Here is a 25497-nt window from a genome sequence, read left to right as displayed (position 1 = left end):
TCCGGGCGGGGGGGGGGGGCAGGCAAATCTCAATTAAGTCTTTTTATTGATTTACTCGCTGGGGAGGCGGACGGGATGCAGCTGCAGTACAGTACAGTACAGTGCAGTGGTACCTCGAGTTACAAACGCTTCGGGTTACATACGCTTCAGGTTGCAGACTCCGCTAAGCCTGAAATAGTGCTTCAGGTTAAGAACTTTGCTTCAGGATGAGAACAGAAATCGTGCCCCGGTGGCGTGGCAGCAGCAGGAGGCCCCATTAGCTAAAGTGGTGCTTCAGGTTAAGAACAGTTTCAGGTTAAGAACGGACCTCCGGAACGAATTAAGTACTTAACCCGAGGTACCACTTTATAAAGCTGCTGGGTTATAAAGGCAGCAAGGTTGGGCAACTGCAGGGCCCGGGAGCACCGAAAGCTCGTGTCTGATCCTGCTCAATGAGAAAGAGAAAGGGTCTTTGGCGCGGCTCGCTCGTCTGGCCTTTCGCCTTCTGTTCCACGTGTTGCTTGTTGTGGGCGCTACAGGTTTCTCACCTGTGCGTCTCGGCGCCGCTGCTGTCGGCGAGGCGGAGCCGCTGTCGGAGAAGTGACAGGCCAGCGCGGGCTCTGATAGGATCCCCGGTGGAAAACAGCGCCCAAGCTCGACCCCTTTCCCCCCAAACTCCGCCTCTCCTCTCTCTCTCTTTCTCTTTCTCACGGCTGCCGCCGGCAGCTCGCTGGTAGGAAATAGTCGGGCGTGGAAGCTCGACGTGTCCGGAAAGGTGCGCGCTGGTCGGGCAGCTGCAGGCGCCTTTGCGCGCGGCGCTCTTTTTCGCCTCCAAACGGCCGCGGGGAGCGAGAGGACACCATTATGCTGGACCCGTCGTCTAGCGAAGAGGAGTCGGACGAGGTGCTGGACGAAGACCGGCGGGAGGTGCTGGTGGTGGCGGCGGCGGCCAGCTCACCGCGCACCCTCCCTGCCGCGCACCGAGAGCCCGGGCGCCCGGGGAACCGCGGCGTTGGAGACGGCGGCAGTGGTGGCGCGTCTGGGCGCCCGGCGAGCCCCAGTCCTTCGGTGCGCAGCGAAGGCAGGGAAGAGCAAGAGCGGCTACAGAAGGAGGAGAGCGAGAAGCGGCTCCGGCTGCAGCTGTACGCCTTCATCGTGCGCTGCATCGCGTACCCGTTCAACGCCAAGCAGCCCACCGACATGGCCCGGCGGCAACAGAAGGTGAGGCGCGCCCGGAGCGCGGCGTCAGCTGGACTCGGCCGCAGGACGCGCCGATGCTTCCCATTCCGCCCCTTCTGAGCGGCGGATGGTTTGGCTGGGGGGGGGGGGAGGTCCGGCGGGCGGGAGGACTTTCCCTTTCCAGCCACTTTCCCCACCCACTTTCAGCCTCCCGAGCAGGAAACTGCAGGCATCGCATGCAACTGGTAGCGCGAGCCTCTGCTTGCAAATCGCCTGCATTGCAATGCGTGCCCGGAAGATCTCCGCGCACCGAAGCGGTTCCCAATAACTTGTGGGTTCTGGGAGCCAGGATTTCTGTCGCGGGGGACAATTAGTCAGGCTTTATGTGTGTGGGCGGGGGAGGGCAGGACACCAACCTGTCACCATCCTCTGTCTAGCAGACTCCCAATGCAACGTCTCACCAACAGTTGTTTTAAATTACTTTCTTTTGACCTCAAGTGCTCAGAAAAATCTGTCAAAAATTGCCTGCAATTTCTACTTTTAGTTATTTTTATTTATTTATTTACTTGATTAGAGGGGCAGCTGCCCCCTCTCCCCCTGCCCACGTCCGTGTCTGGGGGTCGTTGAGGGGGAGAAGAGATTCACAGTGGGTCGCAGGATCTTCTCGGTTCTTCCACCTGGTCTTTCAGTATATCGAGCTCCCCCCTCCTTTTCTTTCTGGCTACAGTATGTTTTGTTTCAGTGGGTCACACGGCGCAGAGACCGGGAAGTAAACTCTTCCCCTGTGTGCTGAGAAATGCCTGTGCGCGCAACTGCTGCCTGTTGGATGGCGTTGCCGCTCTTCCTTTGCTGCAACAGGTTGAGCCGCTCTTTCCTAGTTAGCGGGAGCCGGGAAGGGGGGGGGGTTGGGAAGCAGCTCTCCGAGCGCGCGCAGCTCCCGGGCAGGCGCGCAGACGGCTGGGTTGGTGGGGTGAAGTCTCGGCGGTCGTGTAGCGCGGATTCCTCAAGAAACGTCAACTCTGCTGCTCGCTGTGGAGCGGGAAAGCCGGAAGGAAACGCTCCCTGCAGCGTAATCCCAGTGCAATTAAATGCGGGATATAGAAACATAGGAATCTGCTTTATAGCCAGACGCATACCGTTGGTATTGTTGACACAGGCAGTCAGCGGCTCTCAAGCCTTTCCTGGTTACGCCATGCCAGGGAAGGAAGCGAGGAACTTCTGTTTTGCCTGCAAAGCGTGTGCTTTGAGCTATTGTCCCCCATCCTGCTGTGTTTAGTGGGGCACAGTTCCTAATAAGTATTTTTTGGACTGCAGTCTTTACATTTGCAGTCCTGTACCCACTTACCTGGAAGGAAGTCCCAGAGCATTGAATGGGGCTGACATCCTAAGACGTGTATAGGATTGCAGTTAGAGGTTAGGTTGGCACAGAACAAAATTTGGAGATATTACACTGGAAGGGCTGACCATTGGGGGACCGGGTGGATTGGTGCTGCTTGAATTCAGTAGGGCTTACTCTTGAGCAAGTTATTTATTCAGTGGCAGCCTAAGGTATTTATGTGCCTTTATTATAACAGCTTCACCAACTTGCAACAACTCCAGTCAGTTGATACTTTGTTATAATATGGGCACAGCATTATCTCCAGCTGCTGAGACCGGCATTGTTTTCCTTCTACTTAAGCATCTCTCTCTGTGCCTCTTGAAGGTGATACATGGTTTCCTTTGGAAAGCAGGTGATTGAAAGCGAGATGCTTAGGGGAAATAATAGAGTAGAAATTGCTTCAGGCAACAAGACATCCATTTTGTTTGGGTCCCCTGTGCAACTGTGTGTTAAGAGACCGTCACCCAATGAAATGAAGCTATTGACACTCCAATAAAGCGGAACAGAATTGTATCTGACTAGCCAAGCATTATTTAGGCACGAGCTTCTTCAAATGTAGCATCCTTTAGTTGCAAAAGGGAGTGGGGCTGACTTCCTTGAAAGCTCTTTTATTTTATGGTGTCCCTGAACATAAACAACAACTTTTGAATGGTGCGTTGCATGAGTACAGGGCTTCCTATCCCTAACATAGGTTCATCTTTCTCCTCATCCTCCTCTTCTTCTTTTTTTTCTGCATAATTTTTATTTTTTAAATCATAACAAACAAGAAAGTAAAACAATTTACGCCTTGTTATCACAGATTTCTTTCTATAAGACTTCCTTCAGCTTCCCCTGAAATCATCCATACGCTAATTTAACAAATTCACACAAATCCTAGCTTATATTGACATTATTTTCTCTTTCCTTCTTTTTCTCTTTAGACAATATTCCAACCTTTTCACAGAGCTTTTTAAAACCCAACTAGCGTTATCTGACCTTCACTTATATTTTCCAGATATTCCACAAATTTCCCCCAGTCCTCAATGAACCTTTGGTCTTTTAAATATCTAATTTTCCCCGTCAATCTGTCCATCTCCGCGTATTCTAGTAGTTTTGCTCTCCATTCCTCAAGCGTCGGTATGTTCTGTTGTTTCCAATTTTGGGCCAATAGGACCCTTGCGGCCGTTGTTGCATATTGAAAGAATTTACTATCATTGTTCTTTATATCACTTCCTGCTAGGCCTAGCAGAAAAGCCTCCGGCTTTTTCCCAAAGTTATATCTTAATATACTTTCATTTCATTATATACACTTTCCCAAAAGCCTTTGACCTTTCTGCAGTCCCACCACATGTGGAAGAAGGATCCCTCTTTTTCCCTGCATTTCCAGCATTTATTGCAAGTTTTATATATTTTTGCTAATTTTGCAGGTGTTATATACCCTCATCCTCCTCTTCAGCTCCATTTCCTTGAGTTAAATTGGACCCCAGTTCTTTTTTAGGGCCAGATCTCTGTGTGAGATTAGCCTTCAGGTGAATGCTTTTAGACCACAGATTTGATGAGTTGAGGAAAATTTCATGTCCAATCTGAACACCTGGAAAGATCTGTGAGCAGGCTGTTAGGGGAACTGCTGGGTGTTAACGAGAGACCACATATTTTGCATACAGAATGAGTTATCGGGTTCAAACCTTGGCCTCTCCGGATAAGGCTGCAAAAGACTCTTATTTGCATCTTCAGAGAGCTGCTTCCAGTTAGTGTAATCAGCATAGTGTGAGGTGTGTGTTTGTTGAGTGGGCAAAATGCTGTGCTGGATGGACCAATAGTCTTTCTCGGTCGAAGGCAACTAGATTCTTGCCAGCTCCTGGAGGTATCGGGAGAAGTTCAGAAGTATTTTCAGTCCTGGCATAGCATTTTCCACATTAATTCCTCCATCATAGTCTAAAATGGTGCCCATGAAGAGAAAACCTTGGTTTGGAGGGAGCCACTTAATGGAATTTTTCTCCATAACACCTACTAAATTGTCATTCGAGGCTTTATTACTTGGGGCAATGTGGTGTTATTCTCTTGAAAGTCTGGTGTGCTGCTACCAAGAGTTATGAAAGTACCTTATTGTGACTCTTGTGATTACTGTACCAACTTATTGAAGGTTATTCACCAAAGCCAGACTAAACGTCTTTCCTTCTGCAGTGTTGGATGGCAGGTTGAGAGTAGTTCCCTACCAGGACAGACTTTGCTCGTGTGCTCAAGACATCGATTCCATAAAACATATTTTGTTGCACTGTGCAAAGTATGAGCAAGCCAGGGCTGAACTGATACTACCCTTGCTGGTACCTTTCCCGGGAAAATCAGAGGCTCACTATGTCAGGTTCCTATTGGAAGACCGGACAAATGCTAGAACATTAGCAGTGGCCAAGTTTTTATTGGTGGTTGCAAGAACCAGTGATCCCTATATTCTGAACAAAATGCTTGTTTAACCTGGAGGTAGGCTGTCTGAATTGTGTATTGCTTTGTAACGATTTGTTGGGTCTCTGGACCGTAATAAAGGTTGTTGTTGTTGTTGATTACTGTATGTCAGTGGCATAATGGGGGACTCTTTTCTGCTTTGACTGGGGTTTCCCAAATTATACCTCAAAGTGACTACCTTGATAAGTAGTCATTTTTATTTTCTGCCCCACCAATACACTCCTCTTGATTTTGTGACAATTAATGTGCTTACTGAGGGTGGGAGAACAATGTGGAAAAACTGTAAGGTCAGTGGACAACATAGCTTGATGAAGACAACCCAGCCAGATGGGTGGGGTATAAATAATAAAACAATAATAATAATTGTGGTAGAATTGGCCTCTGAAGAGCAGACTAAAGGAAAGGTATTGGGTGAAAAACATTTGACATCTTATCCTGAATTAAATGCTACCTGTAATCATTGCTCAGAAGTGATGGCTCCTGTATTCTGTAATTAATGGACCTGAGTTTCATTTGCTTTGGGCATTTGTGTACATTTGGCAGGGGGACATTAATTTCTATATTGCAGTGGAATTGTGTCTGCAACAGAAGCCTGTAGATGTGATCATCAATCTTGCTTAAATGCTAGTACTGAGAGATGTTAATTTTGAGAAATTCTTTGAAACCTTCCCTGTTTCTTTGGTAGCAATTGGAATGTTTTACTTGTTCCAATTACAGCTTCATTTAAGTGTCCTTAAAAAATAATAATTCTGTAGGTCTACTGGAATCCAACTGTTTGAGAATGACTAAAGCACATGGCTTTATTTAGGCAAACAATGCTAAATGGACCCAACAATGAATGGTACTGTACTGTAGCACAGAGAAACTGAAGACTTCACAAACCTGTTTTGTAAGGGCAAAGCCTATTGGTATTGATTTTCTGTGTTCTAGATTAGTAAATAATTGCTGTTCTCTTTTTGTACCCCCGAGTATAAATTGCAGGGGCTACTGAAGTTTCCTTTTCTTTTCCGAATTTCATTGAATTCTCTGGCATTCCTCAAACTGCTTAATTATTGAGTCCTGCATTAGTGGGGGGGTTTTGTCTGCAAAAATATTCCTGCATGTGTTTGTGCAGCTAGAAACCAGCAGATCTAGGAGTTCGTTAATAAAAACGAGATCTTCAGACCTCCAGATCATAAAGGATGTTAACCTTTTAAAAGAAATATGTTGAAGAGTGCTGGAAGACTGATGCCTGTCTTGGAATGAAACGAGGCACACTGAGTTCTTTTGCAAGGTATCTTCCCAATACCTTCTCACAGCAGATGATTTGTTCTTGATGCACAGCAACCCCATCTGTCATATTTTTCTTGCTCTTCATTTGTCACTACTTTGAGCTTGTCCATTTGTGTCGTCTCCATCATTTCTTCATGTGCCTCCCTTTCATTCCTCAATAATAATAATAAAAATAATAATAATAATAAATTTTATTTATACCCTGCCCTCCCCAGCCAAGACTGGGCTCAGGGTGGCTAACACCCGGTATAAAAACAATTGATTGAAATACAACTTAAAAACAAGATTAAAATACGACATTAAAACACTAAAATGCAGCCTCATGTCAGTAGGAACTCAAATCAAAAACTTTTTTGGGGATGAAAACATCAAGTCTTCAAGGCCAGCTATCCAGACTGGTGCTACGTGGCCCAGAAAAAAGCCAGGGAAGTCCCCAAATAGGAGTTCCATCACAGAAAGAGAAAAAAGGAAAGAGGGGGTTGGGATCAAGTTGATTCCAAGCCAAAGGCCAGGCGGAACAACTGTCTTACAGGTCCTGCGGAAAGAAATCAGATCCTGCAGGGCCCTGGTCTCATGAGGCAGAGCGTTCCACCAGGCCGGAGCCAGTGTTGAAAAGGCCCTGGCCCTAGTTGAGGCTAATCTGACTTCCTTAGACGTCTGTGTCCCAGAATTGGGAGGTAACTGGAGGGGACCAGTCATCTCAGATGTGGTGGGCTCTTTTGGATTCTGCACCACAAATCACAAGTCATTTGGATCAGCATGGCTCCCATGCAGAGGTCCGCTTGCCCTGTTCTGTTTCCTCCAACCCCCAGGGAATGGCGTGGCAGGGCTAATGGAGCATTCCCTATACTGGTGTGTGTAACAGTTATTACTAAGCAACTCTGGCAGTCTTACTTTTCCTTACTGTTTAAGGGTAAAAGCTACCCACTATTCAGATTTCAGCCTTGGGGAATTTTAAAGCTGCAAAACTGAATATAAATGGTTTAAAGCATATTCAGATCCGGAACAAAATAGATTGCAAATGCAATTACAAACGTAGATGGACTATGATTAAAATTAAGGCACAGGGCCTTGGCACATCTCTTTGTATTAATACAGTGACCTCAGATAAAGTTTTCCATTCCTGCTGTGCACTAGACAGTGTGCAGGTTTTGCTAATTGATTTCTCCATGCGTTGTGTCGGTGATTTACCATAATGTGAGTTATGTCCTACAAGCAATAGGAAACTCACCTCAGACTTCTAAAAACAAGTGCTATGTCTGTGGAGGTTCCTGTAATATATATATATAGTTTGGTCAAAACGTGGCATTCCATCAGAATATCTACACTGTAGGAAACTTCCTACAGTTGTACTTCAATGTTTAGTGGTGGAAGTGAGATGTGACTGAGACAAATAACTCCTTGGATGGTAAAATAGATAACTCATCCTATGATAAGTCTCTCCCTGTGTCCTGGCCCTTTCTCTGCAGCAATCTGTCTCTTCTCTTTCCCCTCCCCATATGCCTAATATGTACCTCAAAGTCAGAGTCATACAGTTTTCCATGTGGAGAGTTTAGGCCTGAGCTTGTGGCAATTTCTCTCTGTAAGTCGAAACTATGTTAGAAACTCTGATATACAGGGGGTTCAAAAAGTAACTATACACCTATGGAGAGTGCATTTATAGTAGGTGTACAGTTACTTTTCAAACACCCTGTATAAGCTAGTGCCAAATAGCTCCATAAACCAGGTTTGCAATCACCAAAATGGAATGTCTAGTTTCCATTTTGGGGCAAGACGGCTCTAAAGTCTTATTTTTCAAATGATGGACTGATTGTGATTGATTCTCAGTTAAACATCTGGCTAGTTCAGATGACAACCTTGACCTAGCTTAAGAGCTTTGAGAACTTAAAGAAGAAAAGTCACTTGATCCAGGGACTATTCCAACCTCTTTTTCCTAATGGCGACTGCTCCTGTTCAGGCAGCACAGAAAAAGCTTTTTGCTTCTTAAAATTCATTCCGATTGTGCAGATAAAATATAACTAATATAAGAAATAGAATTCTACAGGATGTGGTATGAGTATGTGAAAACAGTCAGGATCCAAGAAGAAGAGGAGTTTCGATTTGATATCCCGCTTTATCCCTACCCGAAGGAGTCTCAAAGCAGCTAACATTCTCCTTTCCCTTCCTCCCCCACAACAAACACTCTGTGAGGTGAGTGGGGCTGAGAGACTTCAAGAAGTGTGACTGGCCCAAGGTCACCCAGCAGCTGCATGTGGAGGAGCGGAGACGCGAACCCGGTTCCCCAGATTACGAGTCTACTGCTCTTAACCACTACACCAAACTGGCTCTCTCACACAAGGATCCTCAGGCAGTCACCTCCAGATAGTGGAGATCTCAAGCACCATCCTAGCGCCCAGGCATCTTTACTTGGTTGCGAGTGGCCGATAGCCACTCGGCCATGATAGCCACTGTGCCTGGCACCAGGCTAATTTCGAACACTAAAATAATGGTGCATTTGAAAATTCTGCATTGGCATGGCTGTTGATTGACTGTTGAGTGAAGGCCATCTGGCATGCCTGCCCATTTTCTCCACCAGTTCCCTCTTCAGGACAAATGAGTAGCTAACCTTCACAGGCTGATACCAGTGCAGACGTTGTGTGAATTTCACATGCACTTGGTCCCTCAAAAGATAGCACATCTTCTGTACTTAGTTCCTGTGTACTGTATTCTGTTCAATAGATTACTGTCATGTTCAAACAAGTTATTAAGGTCGCCCTTTGAAAAACAAGAGTGATTGGAGTCGCAGGCCTATGCAATAAATTTTCAGAGTTCAACCTTCTGACAATTGTGCTTCTTCTTTTTTTAAAGGACCTAACTTTCCAAGGGGTGATTTGCCGCTCCCCAGTGTTTTTTTCCGTTTTATGTTGCTGCTAACGATTAATAACTGACTACTTCTGCCTGCTCATTCACACTTGCTCAACATGTAGCATTTGCAGCCTCCAGTATCTTGCGAGGTGTGCTGCTATTTTTATGCTACTGAAAATGACTTTCCCCAGGGAATTCTCCTGGGGATTGTCTCCCGTTGCTTGACACAGGCTGTTAACGGATGCGGTGATAGCCTTTTCATGCTTGATGGGATCATTGTTGGCCGTGTTAGAAACTCAGATATATAATAATCCAGGCACCAAGGGGCTCCTTGAACCAAGGCTACAGTCACCAAAACAGAATGTCTGGTTGTCATTTTGGGGCCAGACGGCTCAAAAGTCGTGTTTTCCAAGATGGCTTTTTGGTTCCTGAAATTAGTTCCGATTGTGCAGATAAAATATCACAGGTAGAATTCTACAGGATGTGTTGCTAGTGTGTGAAAACCCAAGGATTCCCCAGGCATGCACCTCCATATGGTGGAGACGTCAGGCACCATCCTGGCACCTGGGCATCTTTATTGGTCACAAGTGGCTGATAAAGGTAAAGGTAAAGGAACCCCTGACTGTTAGGTCCAGGCGTGGCCAACTCTGGGGTTGCGGCGCTCATCTTGCTTTATTAGCCGAGGGTGCCGGCATACAGCTTCCGGGTCATGTGGCCAGCATGACTAAGCCGCTTCTGGCGAACCAGAGCAGCACACAGAAATGCCGTTTACCTTCCCGCCAGAGTGGTACCTATTTATCTACTTGCACTTTGACGTGCTTTTGAACTGCTAGGTTGGCAGGAGCAGGGACTGAGCAATGGGAGCTCACCCCGTTGCGGGGATTCGAACCGCCGACCTTCTGATCGGCAAGTCCTAGGCTCTGTGGTTTAACCCACAGTGCCACCCATGTCCCAAGTGGCTGATAACCAGGGGGAAAATGCACCTGGTGAATTTCGAATGCTGGTTGTCCATATCTGAAGCAGGGATCCTGAACAGGAGCAGATCCACATATGAAATGCACCAGTTCTGGGTGCTGGTTTGTACTCTGCACAAGTGAGAAACCTGTTTATGTGGTATGGAGCAACAGTGTGACCATACGCTCCACCATGTGCCCGATGTAGTCAACATTGGACCGTGTATGTGCTATGTATGTTAAGTTCCGTGGAGGTGCATGTGCCCTTTTAGACTTGTTAGGTGTGAATTTCACTGCCCTTGCTTATCAACACCATAGCCCCCCCCCCACTTTGTCAATAAAACTGGCTTCTCATTTTTTTATGTGTGCAAAAGTTGGCCCTTCAAACTTAGAGTGACTTTTCTCTTTGAGCACTTAGAATATGTTTGTGAAGATTCCCAGTCCCCACAGCAGATCATCCAGTGGCTCCAGACATTTGCTGGTGGCAGGAGTTTTTTATTTAAACTTCTTAAAATAATAATAGTAATAATAATGATTCTTGGAAAGGTTTCTTGAGTTTATGTGTGGTGGGAAGTTATTTGTGGCATGCATTTAACAACAAAATGAAACATCAGCTTGCATGTGTATGTTTATAGGGAGTTTGTTACAACTTGGTGTGCAACTGTTACAACTTCTAGCAGTATAAAAAAGAGTTGTGCTTTTTTAAACTATGACAAGCTTCATATCAGAAAGTGCAGATACATGCTCTGTAAGTTCATTGTAAAAGGCCAACTCTAAAATGCAGAAATGACTGAAAAGCAATTGTTCTTTCACTTTCTCTGTTCTGGCACGTAACCCTGTTGCCCAAAAAGCCAGATTCTAGTTCAAAGGCTGGTGAGATTTTTCTGAATCAGTGCCATTTTTAATTTTGGGGAATTAGAAATAGGAGCCTGAGGATGAGGAGATGAACAAGGCCCACAGGCCCAGTGCTTGATATGGTTCTACTGGTTCTGCATCAACTGTTGGAAGTATAAACAATCCAAATTGTGTGTGTTCATACACCCACAAATACAGGGGGTTTTTTTTTGGGGGGGAGGGGGATAGTACTCACTGATATGGCATACTTGCACCCTTTTTTGATGCTCATGGCAGCCATTTTGAGCTGGCACCCATGATACTTCTATCAATATGAGTACAGATAACTACTTTTTAAAACCAAAACAACAACATTAAGTTAGGTGCTAGAACTCATGTTTTGCTAAAGGTGCTGTGGGTGCCAACACAAAATGGTTGCCATGGGTTGTAAACAGAGGCTGTATATACACATTCAGACAAGCACGTACATTTGAAGTTCATGTCGTGATATTCGTTGTGTGTGTCTGTAAAAATCACAATGTTGTAAAGACTGTGAAATTGCCAATGCCTCTACATAGCTCCATCCTTATTTCACACATTGTGATGTATATGGTGAGGTTTAGCTGGTTATACATTTCTGAGCACAATTCAAAGTGTTGGTGCTGACCTTTAAAAAACCCCTACATGGCCTCGGTCCAGTATACCTGAAGGAGCGTCTCCACCCCCATTGTTCTGCCCGGACACTGAGGTTCAGCGCCGAGGGCCTTCTGGCGGTTCCCTCACTGTGAGAAGCCAAGTTACAGGGAACCAGGCAGAGGGCCATCTCGGTAGTGGCACCTGCCCTGTGGAACGCCCTCCCACCAGATGTCAAAGAGAAGAACAACTACCAGACTTTTAGAAGACATCTGAAGGCAGCCCTGTTTAGGGAAGCTTTTAATGTTTAAGAAACCACTGTATTTTAATACTTTGTTGGAAGCTGCCCAGGGTGGCTGGGGAGACCCAGCCAGATGGGCGGGGTATAAATAATTAAATTGTTATTGTTATTGTTATTTATTATACATTGTGATGTTGAAAACCAGAATTGCCCATCCCTAGTTGTATGTGAACAAGCTTCCCCATTAATTGGAACCCCGATTGTGCAGATGTCCACATTGGATGATTGGGGAATTCATGCATGTACTACTAGTCCCTATAGACTTCCTCCTCCTCAATGCATGGATGATAGGAACATGGCGGCTGGATCATGAACGGAGTGTCTCTTCCCTTCAGAGAGTTGTTGGAGGGTAGAACAGATTGGTTCTTCCACATGGCATCAAATGAGTAACCCCTCTGAATTTTCTGCGATGCACATTCCCTTTTGCAAAGAGATGGGAAATGTAAACAGCCCAAAGCTCAACTTACAGGCATCACCCAATACTCTCTCTGGCCCCCCTATCTTATCTGACACAATTAACTGCTTTTTCTTTTGTGGAATATTCATTAGGGAGAGCGATGGAACCAACACATTTCAAACAAATCCTCAGTTTGAAATAAAGCGCATCTCTGAAGGGATAGTTGCTCTGCTTATATTATTTTGGAGAGCTTACAGAATCCCTTCCATGGGACCACAACACTTAATTTTATGAGCCGAGTTTCGTTAATGAATTCTAATTGTTTCTAAATGTGATGAGCGTTTATTCCATTTCCTCCCATCAGATGCAAAATGAGGTCAGCTCCAGTTACAACCATTTGGGAACACGCCTGCTAATAAATGCGAAAGCAGTTTTGATATAAGTGTTGCCTCATAGGTTGAATAATTTGTGTTTTGACTGACTTAACTACTACTATCTAACAATTTCCAGGGTGTTGTTTTTTTTTTAACAGTCTGCAAATACAATTGAGATAATTTGAAAATTTATGTATTGTGACAAAATGATCGTATGCTCTTCCATTGGGTACACTTAAATCTTTCTGCCATCTCATCCTTTTTGTTGAGCAACATTGTATTATGAGTAACGGGAAGAGGTCAGGGAATGGTGTTTCAATGAACAAGCTAATTTACAAAGGAATTTAAGGCAGTGTGTTTCCACTAAGTTGCATAGCATTCAGCCTTCCATCAGCAAATTAGCAACTTACAAGTTATAGTTCCTTAGATAGTACAGGAGGCAGAGTTCTTAAGTGCAGGGTGTTTATATCTTGGGAGATCCTTATGCTGAATACCATAGTTTAGTGTGATGTGAAGGAGGGAGCCTCTTTGTGGCTGAGAGAAGGAATTCATAATTTCTCCACAGAGCCAAGGAGCACCTGTGAAGCATAGAAGAGCCCCAGAGCATTGTGGGTAATGTGTGAGGAATTTCTCTTATATACAGAGTAAATTGGATACTGAAAGAACATATGGCTTGTTGTGTTCAGCTTAATTCTAGGAGTTACTTATTCAACTGTGAACACAGAGAAGAACCTCTTGTCTCTCTGCCAGTGATAGAGGCCTAGTTCTCACTAGGAGATGAGGATGTAAACTTGTGTCTGTGTACTATGACTTCAAGGTAAGGTAAAGGACCCCTGGACGGTTAAGTCCAGTCAAAGGTGACTATGGGGTTGCGGCGCTCATCTCGCTTTCAGGCCAAGGGAGTCGGCATTTGTCCGCAGACCGTGACGGAAGCCAAAGTGCACGGAAACGCTGTTTACCTTCCCGCCACAGTGGTACCTATTTATCTGCTTGCACTGGTGTGCTTTCGAACTGCTAGGTTGGCAGGAGCTGGGACAGAACAACAGGAGCTCACCCCATTGCGGGCATTCGAACCGCCGACCTGATCTGCAAGCCCAAGAGGCTCAGTGGTTTAGACCACAGCACCATCCACATCATGGTGTCGCATTGCGCCAGAAGTGGTTTAGTCATGCTGGCGACATGACTCAGAAAGCTGTCTGTGGACAAACGCTGATTCCCTTGGCCTGAAGATGAGATGAGTGCCACAACCCCATAGTTGCCTTTGACTGGACTTGACCATCCAATGGTCCTTTACCTTTACCTTTTTTATGGCTTCAAACAGCAAGCGGGGGCTCACATTACGGCATGTTCTTTTTATTAAACAACAGGAACCCTGCATATAGAAAACCAGCCGATTTGGGCTAGGTGAGACCCTCTTCTTGACACCCTAGATCAGTGATGGCCAAACTTGGCCCTCCAATTGTTTTGGGACTACAACTCCCATCATCCCTAGCTAACAGGACCCCAGTGGTCAGGGATGATGGGAATTGTAGTCCTAAAACAGCTGGAGGGCCAAGTTTGGCCATCACTGCCCTACATAGAAAATAAGAATCTGATATACTTTCTGATATACCCTCTACACTCTTGCCTATATATGCATGATAAGGGTGCAATAAAACATCTTTACCACACACAAATTATGGTGGTATCTGTTTGGCTACTTCTGAAACGTTTTGAATTTGAGAAGGAGGCTTCTGCTTGGAAATTGTTCGGCCACTGTCAACTCATAAATGAAAAACCAGATAATACATGATGTCAGTACATCAATTCTACCTCTGATCTTTTGATGAATACATGAGGAAAAACTCTGCAAATAGAAGTAACTTTTAAAAAAGGTGACCTGCCTTTATAGAGTTTGCTTTCTCATGGTGGGGAGCGTTAGGGTTTCTGTTTGTGCAGTTTGAGAGAAATTAGTAAGATGTTGTCAGAGGCTAACAGAGCACAAGGGGAATTTACAGCAGCTGGTTCAGGAAACTTGAATTATATATATATATTTTAAAAAATAATATTTATTAAGAGTTTAAAGATTACAAAAAGAAAAATAAATCAATCAATATAATACAAAACAGAAACAAAAACACTACATAAAACATTAAATTAACAAAACAAAACAAGAACAATTAAAAACACTTCCAACATTTTCAAGCTTATCTTTCATTCACTTGTTTCATTGACTTCCTCACGCCTCCCTTTTTGTATTCCACTTCAATTAACTGTTTCAGCAACTCCTTTCCATCTTCCTCTGTTTTCTGTCCTGTAATTAATCTTAACATATTCTGACCTTATTTTTTCCCTTTAATACATTAACAGTCTATCTGTACCTAGTTCCTTATAACATTTCTGCCAAAGCCATATAACTTCATTCCACCATTTTTCTAAAGCTCATTAATTTTACAATACTTCGGTAAATCTTTAAATTTTTTCCAATCTTCTTCCACCGACTCTTCTCCCTGGTCTTGGATTCTGCCAGTCATTTCCGCCAATTCCATATAGTCCATCAACTTCATCTGCCATTCTTCCCAGGTGGGTAAATCTTGTGTCTTCCAATACTTCGCGATGAGTATTCTTGCTGCTGTTGTTGCATACATAAACAGGAAACTTGAATTATAGGTCCCCAAGTTTTCAGTACATCCCTAGTTTAGGCTTCCAAAAGCTTTCGTTCTTTACAGTCCCTTGTTCACTGAAAATTGAAAGTATAAAATATTTGATACACCCCTCAATTCAGAGGAAAATGGATCTGAGGCCTAGCCCATCAGCCTAGCTTCAAGACAATACTGTATTGCAAGCCTACGTGCCTCTGAAGAGCTGGTCTTTGGGGTGCTGCTGTTTTCTCAGTTCCTACACAATGCCAAGAAAGCTTTTTAAATTAAATGTTTATTGAGCTTGTACAACAGGTACACAGCAGTTGCAAATGTAATGTGGTATGCCAAGCAATCTTGGCTCCACTTGGTAATATTTGCTCCATCTAATTTTTTTTGAACAGAGCCAAAACAGAGGCAAAAACAAATTAGTCTTATAATTATGAGGCGAGTTACATCAAATATTTTGGCTGGCCATGAAAGGTGTTTTGATTTCCCCCTTTAATTCCAATTCAATGCCATATATTTCCTTTTTCCAGTAACATATATAACCTTGCATTTTCTAAAATAATGGTTGTGAAGAAGCAAAGAGACTGCTGGAAGTGTAAACGGGGCTTGCAAGAAAGTGAGGGTATTTTAGACATTTTTTTTATCTCGCATGTATCATTTCCCAAAGGGAGCAGATCAAAAAAGCCCAAAGGGTTTCTGTTAGGGATTATAGAGGCAGAAATCCCCCCCTCCCCCAAAAATGTAAAAGTTATTTATGTATGTAATAACAGCAGCTAGGATTTTATATGTGCAAAAATGAAAGGAAGAAGTTTCCACCAAAGTAGATAATGGACTCTGCAGGACTGGCAAAATTAACAGCAAAATTAAGAAAATCTAATGATGAATGTCTTGTGGAAGAATGGATGACTTTTGAGGGACTATTTAAAGAAATATTATAGTATGATGAACTCATGAGCAGGATTTGAGCTATGAGTGACAGAAGTAATTAGATTATAATATTGTGGTTATGATTTGATAGAAAATGGGGTGCAGCAGGAGGAGAGAAAAAACAACTCCATGGGAAAAGGGGTGGGAAGTTGAGAAAAATAAGAGAAAAGATGACACTGTGTTATGACTGTATATGCTAAAAATGTTGAAGTTTAATAAAATATGCCATATTTTTCGCCCTATAGGACACACTTTTTCCCCTCCAAAAATGAAGGGGAAATGTGTGTGCGTCCTATGGGGCGAATGCAGGCTTTCGCTGAAGCCTGGAGAGTGAGAGGGGTCGGTGCGCACTGACCCCCCTCGCTCTCCAGGCTTCAGGAAGCTATCTGCAAGCCTTGCAAGCCCGGCAGGAGGTCCCGTGGGCTCACAAGGCTTGCGGGCAGCAGCCTGCAGCCCACAAGCTCGGGGGACAGCGGGGAGCCGCAGCGCCACCACCCCGCTATTCCTCGACCTGATCTGGAGGCTGGCGGGGGGGGGGGGAGAGAGAAGCAAACTTGCTTCTCTCCATCGCCAGCCCCACAAGCTCGGGGTTTAGCAGGGAGGCGGAGCGCCGCCACCCCGCTATTCCCCGACCTGGTTTGGAGGCGGGCAGTGGGGAGAAGCAAGCTTGCTTCTCCCCATCGCCAGCCCCACAAGCTCCGGGGACAGCGGGGCAAGCCGCTGCCCCACGGAGGCTAGAGAGGCTGTCCCTGAAGGCAGAAGAGGGAGACGGAGCGCTCCGTCTCCCTCTTCTAGCTTGGGGATGGCTGCGCAAACCTGGGGGAAAAATAATTTTTTCCCCCTTGATTTCCCCCCAAAAAAACTAGGTGCGTCCTATGGGTCGGTGCGTCCTATAGGGCGAAAAATACGGTAATTGAAAAAAGAGACTTTTTAAGAAGGCCATTCAAGATTTGGCCATGAATATCGGGTGTGGTTTCTGAATGGATGCTTGGGTGTCATTTCATAAAAAGAGGGGGGGGGGTGGAGATTTGGAGCAGAAGGGTCAGATTCACCACATGTTTCAGAGCATATTTCCAAAGTCTACTCTTGGACAACTTTGAGACTAAATTCCAAAAGAAGACATTGTGAACGGAAATAATTGGATACTTTTTTTCAATGTAAAGCAAAGAGATCAACATATGACGTTTTCTGTCTGCCAACTGTTCCAGAAGAAGGGGTCCCCAAATGAAGATTTTTGGCAGGATTTTGATTTGCAGCTTGGGGCAGGGGAGGAAGTGGACTGGCCCAGGGCTAGAAAGAGGAAGGAGATCTCCAGTATGCCAGTGAGTAAGCAGAGGTGTTCCTAGAGTGGTGTCTTGAAGCCCTGTGTGCAGACAGGGACTGCTTTGGAACTGGAGTGCAAATTTGGACCCTCAGATCCACAACCGGAGGAGATGCCAAAGAGAAATCAAAGGGCTCCAAAAAGACGGAACCTGTGTTTTGAACCCCCAAGTAGTTTGTTGATCTCATTGAATGGAGAACGACGTGAATCCCCAGCCCGGTCCCGGATTTACGTATAAGCTAAACAAGCTATAACTTAGGGCCCCACTCTCTTGGGCCCCCCCCCAAAAAAAAATTAAAGGTAAAAAACCCCCTGGATGTACATTTCCAAAAATATAAGATAAAAAACAAATTAGATAAAACCTACATACACCAACCACGGGACGCGGGTGGCGCTGTGGGTTAAACCACAGAGCCTAGGACTTGCCGATCAGAAGGTCAGTGGTTCGAATCCCCATGATAGGGTGAGCTCCCGTTGTTCGGTCCCTGCTCCTGCCAACCTAGCAGTTCGAAAGCACGTCAAAGTGCAAGTAGATAAATAGGTACCACGCGAGCGGGAAGGTAAACAGCGTTTCCGTGCGCTGTTCTGGTTCGCCAGAAGCGGCTTAGTCATGCTGGCCACATGACCCGGAAGTTGTACGCCGGCTCCCTCGGCCAATAAAGCGAGATGAGCGCCGCAACCCCAGGGGTCCCTTTACCTTTACCTTACATACAGCAACAGTGCAAATGGCTTTAGATACCCATTAGGTCCTTAAATTACCATATAGCATATATTCAGCACAAAAGAACAGCAACAATTTGTTGTTGACAAAGGACAGCTGGACATATAAAGGGCCCCATTACCTTCAGTAGGTTAGGGCCTCATCAAACCTAAATCCGGTCCTGCCCCAGCCGTGCACCGTTCTGAGATTGGAGTGGCATTCAACAATATTTATACATCGCCATGGTGTGTGCGGAGGATTCAGAAACAAAAGTTAACATTTCTCTTCTAAATCCTTTCACGTCGAAGCTAAAGGGCAGGTGCATACCTGTTTTGTGTATCAAATGCATGTCTTGGCGGAAGGAGAGTAGAAGAGGCAGGATTCTAAAGTTGGCTCGTGATAGCATAGTTCTAAGAGTCAGCTTCCTAACACGGATACGGCCATTAAGCTTTGGCCAAAGTGAGATGCTTGACAAGTAACCTGCAGAATTTGGCAGAGATCCAGTAACTCTGACTATAGTGAAAGGGGATATAATCCAGTTTTCTTACATATTTTGAAATCAGTGGACCTTAGTAGTTTAGCTTGATCAACTTAAACGGGAGAGATTCTAAAACTTTGGTTGGATCATGGCCGATAGCAATAATAATAATAATAATAAAATTATTTATACCTCGCCCATCTGGCTGGGTTTCCCTACACTCTGGGCGACTTCCAACAAAAGATTAAAAATACATTTGTCAGGGGCTCAGGAGCAGAGGCACAGGGAAGAGAAGAGATGGAGAGCGAAGGGGAAGAATCCGAGGGGAGCATAGGAGAAGAGGACAGTGGACCGAGGGATTCCATGAGCCTATCCAGCGAATCGGAAGATTCACAGAAGGGGGCGCCAGTGGCCAGGGGTAGGGGGTTCCCAAGGGGAATGCCCCAGGAGCAAGGGGGCAGCAGGGACTCCCAGAGCAGTAGCTGGAAATCAGGACCAGCTTCCCCACCAGAGCAGAAGCTGGAAATCAGGACCAGCTTCCCCACCAGAGCAGAGTGGGGGGGAAGAGTCCCAAGGATCGGGGCCAGTGCATTCCCCACCAGGGAGAGAAGATAAGGCAGGGCTGACCACGCCTCCATCAGAAAGTCGGACAACGGAGGAGAGGTCAGATCCGGCCAGTGTCCCGGAAGAGGGAAGCAGTGACCGAAGTACTGTAACGGTTAGGAGAAAGGTCACTGGGCTGGCGCGAGAGGCAAGTTCAAATGTACAGGAGCGCGGGACAGCAGAGAATGAGGATTGGGAACCGGGTCCTAAAGCCCGCCGGAGGGAGGGGGAGGAGCTAAGCGACTCAGCGTCGGAAGAGTCCAGAAAGGGCAATGCCCCAGCGGGCAGGAGGACCCAGAGGAGGAGAGAGCAGCGTAAAAGGTGGAGCAGGGCTAGGATCTTAAACTGGTGTCATAGGGGAGGAGACTCAGACGGGACTTCGCCGATCTAGGGTTTAAAACGTAGGGCTGCACGCTGTGGCTTTGAAATGGAAACTGAACTTCAATAAAGACTTTTGTACATTACTACAGCCTAGCGTTGGTCCTCTGTGAGCTGGGACCTAGAGGCAGCTCTGACAACATTAAAACATCGGTCATTAAAAACTTCTCTAAACAGGGCTGCCTTCAGATGTCTTCTAAAAGTCAGATAGTTGTTTATTTCCTTGACGTCTGATGGGAGGGCGTCGTTCCACAGGGAGGGTGCCACTACTGAGAAGGTCCTCTGCCTGGTTCCTTGTAACTTTGCTTCTTGCAGTGAGGGAACTGCCAAAAGGCCCTCGGCACTGGACCTCAGTGTCTGGGCAGAACGATGGGGGTGGAGATGCTCCTTCAGGTATACTGGGCTGAGGCTGTTTAGGGCTTTAAAGGTCAGCACCAACACTTTGAATTGTGCTTGGAAACGTACTGGGAGCCAATGTAGGTCTTTCAGGACCGTTGTTATATGGTCTCGGCAGCCACTCCCAGTCACCAGTCTAGCTGCCGCATTCTGGATTAGTTGCAGTTTCCAGGTCACCTTCAAAGGTAGCCCCACGTAGAGTGCATTGCAGTAGTCCAAGCGGGAGATAACCAGAGCCTGTACCACTCTGGTGAGATAGTCTACGGGCAGGGAAGGTCTCAGCCTGCATACCAGATGGAGCTGGTAGATGCCTGCAAAGGTATGAAAAGTAAAGTAAGTTCATCATTTTGGGTCTGAGTTGGGCAGCTTACATGGAGGCTATTCAGTTTTATTTTAACAGCCACCTTGTGAGGTAGGTATCTAAGTGGAAAGATACCAGTGAAGCTGAGTTTGCTGGTTTGTGTGAGGGCTTATCTTCGTTTCTTATCAGTGAGGAGGGAGAGAGCAAACAAAGCAGGTGACATAGTGCCAGCAAATTATTCGCAAAGTGTCTTTTAATTTTTTTTTTAAATGTATTTATACTTTTCAAATTTATACATTTCATTAATTTTACAATCGTTTTGACATTTCAAAGTTTGATTTCCTTCCCCTTCTTTCTGCGGTTCCTTAAATTTATTTTTTAATATCCTCTGCATATCCAAATTCTTTTAGTTTGCTCATTTAATTATCTACTTTAAATATAAACTCTTATGAAACTGCAGGTGATTACAATAATCCTGCCAATGTTTTTATCTGTTTGCAATTTATCCGTAAATATTCAACAAGCCTTTTCAATTCTTTTACAAAAGGTTTGTTCTCTTGATTTCTTATTCTTCTGGTGAGTTTTGCCATTTCTGCATATTCCATAAGCTTTTGTATCCATTCTTCATTTGCTGGGACTTCTGCTTCTTTCCATTTTGGGGCGAGTAGCATTCTTGCTGCTGTAGTAGCATACATAAATAAATTTCTATACAATTTAGGTAGTTAGTTCTGTCCCTATAATTCGCAAAGGTATCTGTAAAGTATCAGTTCAGCTGAGCTACCCCCTGGGAAGCCGCAAAGTCTCCACCTTTTGTTCACCAGTATATTGCCTTGCTGAAACACTTACCACAATGTTATTGTCCCCCCCCCCAACTATATTACCTGGGTTATGAAGGTGCCCTAAAGACGTTAAAGCAAAGATTATGGGATAATACACACAGTGGCTTGCGATCTCGATCACACGCAGTCTGTAGTCCGCTGGCAGTAGGAATACAATATGGGCATGTCTTTAAGTTAACACCTTACATTAAAAACCTGACAGTACCAACTTATTGAAGGTTATTCACCAAAGCCAGACTAAACGTCTTTCCTTCTGCAGGTTGAGATGGCAGGTTGAGAGTAGTTCCCTACCAGGACAGACTTTGCTTGTGTGCTCAAGACATCGATTTTATAAAACATATTTTGCTGCACTGTGCGAAATATGAGCAAGCCAGGGCTGAACTGATATTACCCTTGCTGGTACCTTTCCTGGGAAAATCAGAGGCTCACTATGTCAGGTTCCTATTGGAAGACTGGACAAACACTAGAACATTAGCAGTGGTGAAGTTTTTATCAGTGGTTGCAAGAACCAATGATCCCTATCTTTAAGTCTGAACAAAATGCTTATTTAACCTGGGGGTAGGCTGTCTGAATTGTGCATTGCTTTGTAACGATTTGTTGGGTCTCCGGACCGTAATAAAGATTGATTGATTCTTGCAGTCCTACACATATGTATGGGACACTGGTGGCGCTGTGGGTTAACCCACAGAGCCTAGGACTTGCTGATCAGAAGGTTGGTGGTTCGAATCCTCGCGAAGGGGTGAGCTCCCGTTGCTCGGTCCCTGCTCCTGCCAACCTAGCAGTTCGAAAGCACATCAAAGTGCAAGTAGATAAATGGCGGGAAGGTAAACGGCGTTTCCGTGCACTGCTCTGGTTTGCCAGAAGAGGCTTAGTCATGCTGGTCACATGACCCGGAAGCTGTAGTCGGCTCCCTCGGCCAATAAAGCGAGATGAGCGCCCCCATTGATTTTGGGAGGCTTAATCTCAGGTAAGTGTGTTTAGGACCTAGGACAGATTTGTTTACTGAAGAAGAAGAAGAAGAAGAGTTTGGATTTGATATCCCGCCTTTCACTCCCTTTAAGGAGTCTCAAAGCGGCTAACATTCTCCTTTCCCTTCCTCTCCCACAACAAACACTCTGTGAGGTGAGTGCGGCTGAGAGACTTCAGAGAAGTGTGACTAGCCCAAGGTCACCCAGCAGCTGCATGTGGAGGAGCGGAGACGTGAACCCGGTTCCCCAGATTAGGAGACTACCGCTCTTAACCACTACACCACACTGGCTCTGATATTATGCTTGGAGTGAGATTTTGATATTATGCTTGGAGTGAGATTTTGAATCTGGCTCATAGCTCATTCTCTGAACCAGCACGCTAGACTAGCACCAATCAAATAATGTGTCAGCTTGATCTGCTCATATGGTGAATGAATGGCATGATGCTTTAATTGAAGACAGGGTGGGGGAAAGTAAATCGCTTTGCTTTAGGCAAATCATGGCAATTATATGTCTTGCTGCTTGATGCTCAGTTGACTGCTCAGCTGGTGTCTACCATCTCTTCAACCCTTCATTAATTTATGAATTACAGATTCAAAGGTCTCATGGCAGGAGACCAAGAGTTGCTTCTCAACATCATGAGATGGCTATGCAGCTACCTTTTTTGGGGATCTAAAATATGCATTAGGTCTTCAAAAATTAATATTGTCTGATACAGTAGCCTTGGTATGTCTTGCAATGGCAACAGCTTCACTCGTTTGCATCTGCATTCTTCTCCTTAAAGGAAATTTGATTCTGGTCGTGTACATAAACAAACTGTGAAATGAGTTCAGAATCTGACATTTTTGCAAGGTGACAGAAGCCCATGGAACATCAAATCAAGAAAAGAACTGCTGTCTAATTCCTCAGTGTTGCTTTGCTTAAAGGTTGCAATCCAGCCTTTGCTGATCTGAAAGGTTGCAACCCAATGGAAATAGATTTGTAGCTCCAGGTTGGTCAGACATAACTATCATTGAATGGAAGGTGAAAGGTTTTCAAGTCCCTTGAAAACTGTTTATTTCCTTTTGGAGGGAGATGGAATGGTCTCCCCAGGGAGCCTCGCCTAGCACATATATTTAGGCACCAGGCGATATAGAAACACAAAAATGCATACCATAAGGACAAAAAAAAAAAAATGCTTTTGCCTGGTGTGTGTGGTTTTGTTTTTATTTGTTCTTATGGTATGCATTTTTGTGTTTTTATATTGCGAATCACCCTGTGTCTTCAGTAGAAGGGTGGTATAGAAATTTAATAATAATTTAATAAACGGTGGAAGTCTTTTTTTTAAAAAAAAACAACAACACACCACACACTTTATTTAAGGTAGATAAGGACAAGATGAAATTATACAATTGAATATAAATATAGATGGGAAACGGCTATATATTGTGAGTACTTATCTACTTTAAAATTTTTTCACTTATGATCTTATTCTTTTACTTCTTTATTCTTTGTTGTTTTTTCTGATATCTTTCATTTCACTGCTTTATTGTGAATAGCATTTTATAGAGGTATAAATAACTGTAAATATGAAAAGAGACAAAATATTCTCTATTTTTTCCCCCTTGGTTAGATGTATTTTCTTTTTCTTTTGTATTTTCTTTTGTTGTGCATATGTATATTTTCTAATTTGTACTTAATAAAAATTAAGAAAAATAATAATTTAAAAACCCCAATATGTACAAATCTAGAAAACATGTAAATATCAGGATGAAATAGCTGCATACAAGGTCTGCTGTTTTAATATTGTTGCATCTTATTGCCAAACATCAGTATCCAGTCTTGCAAATACATTTGATACATATGGAAAGAATGCAGACCACAGCTCCCAAAAGTAGGCCATGCAGCCCAATCCTGTATATGTTTACTTGGGAGGTGGCGCTGTGGGTTAAAGCCTCAGCGCCTAGGGCTTGCCGATCGAAAGGTCGGCGGTTCGAATCCCTGCGGCGGGGTGCGCTCCCGCTGCTCGGTCCCAGCGCCTGCCAACCTAGCAGTTCGAAAGCACCTCCGGCTGCAAGTAGATAAATAGGGACCGCTTACCAGCGGGAAGGTAAACGGCGTTTCCGTGTGCGGCTCTGGCTCTGGCTCTGGCTCTGGCCAGAGCAGCGATGTCATGCTGGCCACGTGACCCGGAAGTGTCTCCGGACAGCGCTGGCCCCTGGCCTCTTAAGTGAGATGGGCGCACAACCCCAGAGTCTGTCAAGACTGGCCTGTACGGGCAGGGGTACCTTTACCTTTAAGCTCAATTGAATTGAGTAGAGCTTACTCCTAGGTAATGTTGCAGTGAGGCCCATCAGGATCAGTGTGACAGTTGAATAAATTTATATGTTCAGGCTGTGAGACAGTGATCCTAAGCACTCCACCTGGAAGCAATTCTGACTGAAAACAGAAGAGCTATATAGATGGTACATGACCCCAGTTAAACTTGCCAAAATATACCATTTGTCTGATAATAAATGTTGGAAATATAAAGAACATGAAGGAACATTCTTCCACCTCTGGTGGACCTGCCCTAAAGTGAAGGCCTTCTGGGAAATGATATATAATGAGCTGAAGAAGGTATTTAGGTATACCTTTACTAAGAAACCAGAGGCCTTCCTTCTGGGTATTGTCGGGCAGAAGGTGTTAAAGAAGGACCGAACATTTTTTATGTATGCAACAATGGCAGCAAGGATACTCATCGCTAAGAATTGGAAAACTCAAGATCTACCCACACTGGAAGAGTGGCAGATGCAGCTGATAGACTATATGCAACTGGCCGAGATGACTGGCAGGATCCGAGACCTGGGAGAAGAGAGGGTTGAGGAGGACTGGGGGAAATTTAAGATTTATTTACAGAAATACTGCAATTTGGTTGAATGCTAAGAAGGATGCTAGATCATAAATAATTGCCTACCATTGAATTAGATTTGATTTTGATGATAAGTGAGAAATAAGGAAAATATAAATTTATTTTGGAGAATTGTTAGATTTTACCTAAATGAGCGGTGATAAATATTGTAAACAAGTGGGTAATTTGCTTGGAAAAAATCTTTTGCAACGATGTAAGTGGGAGCGGGAGATGAGAGGGAGTCCAAAGAAGAGACGAAACTATGTTATGATATAAGTAATTTTTATTTATGCATTTGTATTCAAAAATCTTAATAAATATGAAATTTAAAAAAAAAGAAAACAGAAGAGCTTGCAAGAACTGGCCCCTCAGACTAGGGACTCAAATACATTCATAAAGAAAAAGTGCTTTATATATGTTATGACACTGTGACACCAGATGGCACTGTGGAGTCCCGACTTTCGTCAACATGATTTCCCTTTATGAAGTTTAAAGGTAAAGGTAAAG

At 44.6% G+C, this 25497-nt stretch overlaps 1 protein-coding gene across 7 annotated transcripts in view; it reads left to right on the top strand.

Moving 5' to 3' along the window:
- Window positions 1-690: 690 nt before the first annotated feature.
- Window positions 691-25497, top strand: part of CADPS2 (calcium dependent secretion activator 2) — a 350035-nt gene continuing 325228 nt past the window's right edge. For all 7 annotated transcript variants that reach the window (XM_079994071.1, XM_079994070.1, XM_079994069.1 and 4 more), the window contains exon 1: window positions 691-1200. In XM_079994071.1, the coding sequence (XP_079850197.1) occupies window positions 844-1200 (357 nt within the window). In that variant the 5' untranslated portion in view covers window positions 691-843. The remainder of the gene's footprint in view (window positions 1201-25497) is intronic.

This window comes from Podarcis cretensis (genome assembly GCF_951804945.1).
Source record: "Podarcis cretensis genome assembly, chromosome: 10".
Taxonomy (NCBI): Eukaryota; Metazoa; Chordata; class Lepidosauria; order Squamata; family Lacertidae; genus Podarcis; species Podarcis cretensis.
Note: the sequence above shows the minus strand (reverse complement) of the source record. Positions and strands in the feature narration are given on the sequence as shown.